General features: G+C 44.4%; 1 protein-coding gene across 2 annotated transcripts in view; it reads right to left on the bottom strand.

The window, feature by feature from the left end:
• Window positions 1-381: 381 nt before the first annotated feature.
• Window positions 382-6,378, bottom strand: part of SRGAP1 (SLIT-ROBO Rho GTPase activating protein 1) — a 153,663-nt gene continuing 147,666 nt past the window's right edge. For both annotated transcript variants that reach the window (XM_075494847.1, XM_075494841.1), the window contains 3 exons: window positions 5,733-5,867; window positions 5,261-5,606; window positions 382-3,491 (listed from right to left, as the gene is read on the bottom strand). In XM_075494847.1, coding sequence (XP_075350962.1) covers window positions 3,114-3,491; window positions 5,261-5,606; window positions 5,733-5,867 — 859 coding nt within the window. In that variant the 3' untranslated portion in view covers window positions 382-3,113. The remainder of the gene's footprint in view (window positions 3,492-5,260; window positions 5,607-5,732; window positions 5,868-6,378) is intronic.

Here is a 6,378-nt window from a genome sequence, read left to right as displayed (position 1 = left end):
TTTCCTGCAAGGAGCAGGAGGGCGGTGGCGGGGCGGGTGCCGGCCGAGTGGGTGGCAGGGGTTCCCGCAGCCAGCGGGAGCGGGGTCGGCTGCCCTCGACGGTGCTCAGGCAGAACCGTGTGAGGTGGGCGGCTCTTTGTGGGGGGTCTTCAGGTACGGAGGGACTTGGGTGAGCTTTTGGGGATGGTGCTCTTTAAGTTAGGTGGGAGCCCGTCTGGGAATGAGCGCTTCTTCAAGCCAAGACGGTGATGGGACCTGATGCAGGGTGGGGTGTGGGTGGCTGGGGGATGCTGATGGTTTTCCCTTTATGTAGAAGGGAAAGGTAGATGGGCAATCCACTTTAGAAGATACGGCGGTCTTCCCGGCAAAACTACACGCACAGACAGAACTATCTTCTTTATTATAAAGATACACTATGAGGAACAAACCTGAATGTATACTGAAGCTTGTAATGGTACATGCCAAAAATGTACAGTACTATACATAAAAGTGCATTGTCACAACAGATTAACAGTACATTTCTCTTCCAGAACTGTGAAATTTCCATGTTTTTATTTGTTCTTCGAGAGTGGAAGGAATGCAATGGGAATGCAGCCATACACGAACAGGGAAGGATGCAATGGAAATGCAACAGTACAAGAGCAAGGCTAAAGCTCCTCTAAAATTTAAAGGCACTTTCACATGTACATACTACAGATGTACATTGACACAATTAGGTAACAGTCAACAAGCAGGAAGCTACCAGTACTGCAATTTATCAAACTTGACAGTAAAGGACAATACTGATTGGATTAGGTGTGCAGGAGTTACCCTTTAGTACGTCTGTAGTTGTAGCAGTCTTTCCTGTTACATATCCACTTACTATACTTTTAAGTATCTATAATAACCATCAAACTACACATTTAACTGTGTGAATGCACTAAGTGGATGCATTCACTAAATGCACTGTTTCTAATATTTTCTTTTGCTAAACGATTTCTAATATAAGCATTATGGAGTCCAGTACAGTTATTTAAACATACAAAATTCCCTATGCAATTTAAAGATACAGGTATTCATCTCAATTATGCCAGGTGGGTTAATTTAAAAACGCTAGACTAAAACTGCATGTAAATGAAAGCTGAAATTCCAGTTTGTTCCGCTGATTCTAGTAAACTGGGGAACTACTTGAAAATATCTCTGGTCCCAACCGACTGAACAGGCTCTCTAGACCAGCGCTGGTCTGCAGCTGGGGCTGGCCTGGCTTAGGCTCTCGCCCTGCCGTCAGGACTAGGCAGTGGAGTCGAGAGGGCTGGAGGTTCACTGACCGCCGCCGCACGGTCCGCCGCGGTGGGTTAAGACTTTGCCTCTAACCTAGACGCACGTGAAGTCTGCGGCTGGATTGCGATGGGTTTGCAAATACCAGGAGCAGTTTGGCTCTCAGAGGCGGTTCATGGGACGCTTTTCACACCTGGGGCTTTGCGTTACCTGTCTACAGGCTGTAAACCAGAGCAGGAATAAGTTGCTTCTAAATAACAACAGGGAATTACTCCTGTCACCTCAGTAATTATGTCTATCAAATTTTGTCACTACTCTTCCCCTCCCAAACTCAATTTTTTATGTATAGCAAGTGGTACAACTTCAAGCTTTCCAACAGTGAGATCTTAAGCAACACATGGAAAGACAGATCTCACTTAAAGCCTTAAAGTTGTACTCCTGAAGGTGGACCACAATGGATTTTTTTCCCCATCTTCTTCACTGAAACTTTTTTTATGGATTGGATGTCAGAAAATATGTTCACAGAAATAATATTATGGCTTACTGTTGCAATGTGCAAAACAGCCGTACATTTAGTTCACGCCTAACAAAGTTTAACAACAGAGTGCTAAGCAAAGTTGACAGTCGTCACTCACGGACATAAGGAAGGTACTGCTTTCTGCCATTTAAAAAAAAGGAGAAGAGGGGGAAGTGGTTATGGAAAACTTTAGTCAGCTTGAATCTAGGCGGTAGAAACTCAGCTGCCTGTCCTGCGACTGACCCCTGCATGGCTGGCAGGAGGTAGTCCCTCTTCAGAGTCCCTGTCTTGCTGCCGTCAGCATAACCGAGGACGTGCGCAGGGTGTCTGCGCTGTGCAGGGCAGCCAGCGGAGCTAGGTCAGCTCGAAACTCTGACTACAACTCAAATCCCGTCTTTAATTGGACACTGAGCAATAAAGTCAATGGGATACTTTGCTGAATTACTGTGTAGTTGATCCTTTTAATCGCCTATCAGCCTGCCTAATGGACCAACAGATTCACGTACTCCCCAGAGCCTGGCTCACTCAACTATGAACTTTAAATGAATTTCGCTTTTGTGAAAAACGTGGTATCACGGAAGGAAGGTCTAGCTTCATGGGAAAAGGTACACTATTACAGAGGACAGCAAAAGGAGTTTCTAGATACTATCCTGGAGATGTGCTTTAGCTGTGACCTGGAATGCTGCTTTTTATCGGTGAGAGCAATGTGATCTCCAGATCCATCCAGCGCTTGTCTCTCGTGAGACTGCCAACAAGAAAGCTAAAACTTGGTGCCAATTGTGAGAATTGTGAGGGTTTGGTGGATTTTTTTGGTGTGTCTTAAATAAGAAATGTGGCCTGAGATGACCTAGACATTCCACACAGACACTTAATCCTCACATGCTAGATTTCAGCTCCTACTAACCTGCTTGAGATTTGGTTTAGTGACCCAGAAATGAGAGGTCCCACCTCCCCTGACCCCCCCCGCCCCTTAGTTTTGTGCAGGATCTGTTATTATATAGCTACGGTAAGACCGTGAAGTATGGTACGACGTGGCAAGCTGTTTGTGATCCGTGTTGTTTTTATTACAAATGGTGCAGCATCAAGTTTTCAAGTAAGTCTATGTTTGTTTTTTAAAACGATGCACAATTGTCCAGTTTTTCTTTTAATTGAAACCATACAAAATACAAATGCCCATGTTAATGTAGCTAGTTTCAGACAATACATTCAAAAACACTGAAAAACAAAGCCTCTCCAGTTACAAACATGAACAAATGATGTTACGGAGCCCTGACTTCTATCGTTAATCCATCCCTTTCCCTAGCATACCCCAGCCGGGCACTGTGGGTGGCTGAGCTGTCTACATTGTGCAAGATTTGTCGGCTGGACCCTGGGAAGGAGGGGAAGGCCCTATGCTAGGATTTGTTTTTGGAAGAACAATAGGTTTTGGCCTAAGAGCAGGAGGTTTCAGCTGCACTCCCATTCTAGGGGCCACCATGGGCTTGAAAGTACTCATGGTGTCACTGGAAGAACTAGTGCTACGGCGGATCTGAGGCTCGGAGCTCCTTAAGACGACGCTGTGGAGAGGGCTGAGGGACTCCGTGGAGGTGGCAGGGGTGGGGGTGTTTTTCATTTGTTCCAAGGTGTCCAACACGACATCGGGAGCGTGCTTCGCCGAGCTCTGCCGCTCCAGCTCACGGAGCTCGTTCAACGCCGTGTTCATCGTCTCCTCGATGTCCTGGGTCAGAGCACAGAGAGAGCGGCATGTCATTCGAATTGCTACCGAATGCAAAGCACGGGAGGAGCAGGAAGAGAGGGTGAAAAATGCATGAGTTAATTTGCCAACCATCCTCTCTTTAACAAGTATTATAGTGCTAAAGCCAGCTTCCCCCAGATTTATTTGAAAGACACGACGATTGACAAGATGACAGCTTTGGCTGGACATTACAAATATTTAACCTGTTCACATGAGAGAGTCAAAATTATTTTAAAAAAATCAATTAAACTAAAACCTGCAAGCCATTTTATTAAGTGATTGTCAGGACAGTGGATATTTGCTTAGCAGCATTTTTAACTGTGAAGATTTCTGTCATCTCTTGGGTGCTGACAGCTGTGAAGATTTTAGTCCATTTGCTACCTCTTAGCTGACTGCTCCCCTCATTTAGTGTCCCAGGTGTTCAGGTATTCCCTCACAGGGATTATAAACCAGGTTTTGTGAGGAAATAAAGCTTGTTTGTCTATCAGCTGTTCTCTCCTCCTGTTTCTCTGAGTTAAATTTTAAGCACAAAAAAACTGCAAGACGTTGTTCAGTGAGCTTACCTAGGAAATTATTTTTTTCATCAGGATTTCTGGGACAAATGCCAAAAGAATGCACCAAGACACTAGTTTACCTTTTTTCAGTGGTATTGAGATACAACTGAGGTTAAGTATCCGGTGTTCCCTGCTTGCTCACAGTAACTTTCATGCAGTTTGATCACTAGTCTATGCATCAAAAAAACCCAGCTTAAACCAAACAACACTGTGTGTGGTTCCAGGAAAGTAAATAAATAACTTATAGTAAAATAAAACAGTAACAACATTTACACTTTCTAACTCTCTAATACACGGTTCAGCTTTCTGACCCAAGCACGACAGTCCCTTCTATCCCTTGTTGGAAGCAGAGTTTGAAAGCAAGCATCACCAGTACATTAAATTTTAAAACAAGAGTGCCAGCGTTATTGTAAAATACTTCTGCAATCATATTGTACCCTCAAGGTGCCCCCAGTAATCATGTTATACTACCTAGACAAAACGCGAGTTCTGAAGACAGCGGCATCTATTTGCTCAAGATCTGTTACCAGCTCTGTACAACAGACCAATTTGATGATCGAGGTGCTCCCTATTCCATCCTTCTCACCTCTTCACTGCCAGGAATGAGACTGGTGAGAGTGCTCACACAGGGATAAGATGACCCATCATTTATGCAGGTGCAATGTCTTGCACATCATGTTCTTGGGCACAACTACAAGCACCAAATCAACATACGATATGAACTATATGAAAACTATGTAAAATGCACAAGACCCTGGAATGTAAATCTGTGCTTTGACTGGCAATGGTCACTACTAGCCAGTCAGAGCACTCTTCTGCAAAGCATAATACTGAGAAATAATTGAACACTAATTACATGCAAGTTAGAATAGGCCAGCCTTCATCAGAGCACAGAGATTTACATAGCTGTTGTAATCATATACTATCCTAGTGTTCTGGGTGGCAGAGGCAATTTCATTATGGTATAACAGGAAATAATTTCTTTTTATTGCTACTGCAATGCCTAGTCCCCCTTGTGCTTCTTCTATCCAGGATTCCTTAATGCATCTTCTTTCACATGCACTCTGTTTAAAAAGCTAAGTAGGATATTCACCTGCACACACGCTCCTACCGCTCTATGTGCTCTGCACTATGCTGTTCCCTCAGACTTGCTCCTCAGAAAATCAGAGAGTGACATAAAATAAAAAAGACACAAACCTGAGCTATTGACTCTGGGTCCAGTGGTTTATGGTCATTGAAACCTGTGTACTGACCAGATGATGTAGATCTTCTAATTGGAGGGCTATCAATCTTCTTTAGAGAATCGTGCCTACTGATGTTAGTGAGACTGCCATGTCCAGGTCTACGCCTCCTTTCAGGGCTGTCGGCATTGAGGTTGCGATTTTGAAGGAGGGCTCTGGGACTGCAGTGAGTTGCCAGGTTGGGGGAACTTAGCTCCACGGACGAGTTGGAGAGAGGGTGAGGTGGGTGTACTGGGCAGTGACCGTCACTGCTCCTACCGGGGCGTCTTAGAGGAGGAGGAGGTTCTGATCTCTTTCTTTGCCTGCACCAATGAAGAAGTGGTTATAGGACAAGTTGCAGTGACCCACCATGAGCACGCGGAGAAGTAATTGGTGTGTTACCTGAGCCGTGAGCAGTACTACTGAAAATGGGTTATGCTCAAGCTTACCTTCCTAAATACACGTCAGAGTGACGGTCAGTGGGAGAGTTCATGTCCTTTGATGATGACTTGTCCTCAGTTATGGGTCCGCTGCTGGCCTCACTGTCTGCTTTTTGGCTCAGTGTATCTGAGAAAGTATCATCCCTGAACACAACACACATAGTGAGATGAGAAGTCAGTGAGTTAGGTGTGACAGAGAGCATCTTGGCACTCCCAGATTTTAATCCCCTTAAGAAAAGCAGGCACGTTATAATGCACTGCAGCCCCTCCGTATCTCCAAACATTGCTTATAATCCTTCTGTTTACTGAGCTCTTTACATTTTGACTGTAACCTTTCTGTAAACAAGAACTTTGTCGTCCTTGGCAAAGCACATGCTTAATACTGTAGAAGAAGAGTTCAGGGCTGCATTTCTCCAGCCCTTGCTATCCTGAAGTTAAATGTCAGCAATTGCTACAAAGAGATAGTCAAATTAAAATAGGTACAGCAGCATCCATCTTTTAATGTACTGGGAACATATCCATAAACAAAGTAGCTTGGCCTAGTAGTAGCTTTTGATTAAGAGCTGTCAATTCAGGGCAATGAAGGCAGAGGCATCCTGCATAGAAGGCTAATGCTTAATTTATCTGAGCCTTCAAACCACTGTCCCATTTGGAA

The sequence above is a fragment of the Mycteria americana genome, chromosome 1 (genome assembly GCF_035582795.1).
Source record: "Mycteria americana isolate JAX WOST 10 ecotype Jacksonville Zoo and Gardens chromosome 1, USCA_MyAme_1.0, whole genome shotgun sequence".
NCBI classification, from domain to species: Eukaryota; Metazoa; Chordata; class Aves; order Ciconiiformes; family Ciconiidae; genus Mycteria; species Mycteria americana.
This window is presented reverse-complemented; position numbering and strand designations above follow the sequence as displayed.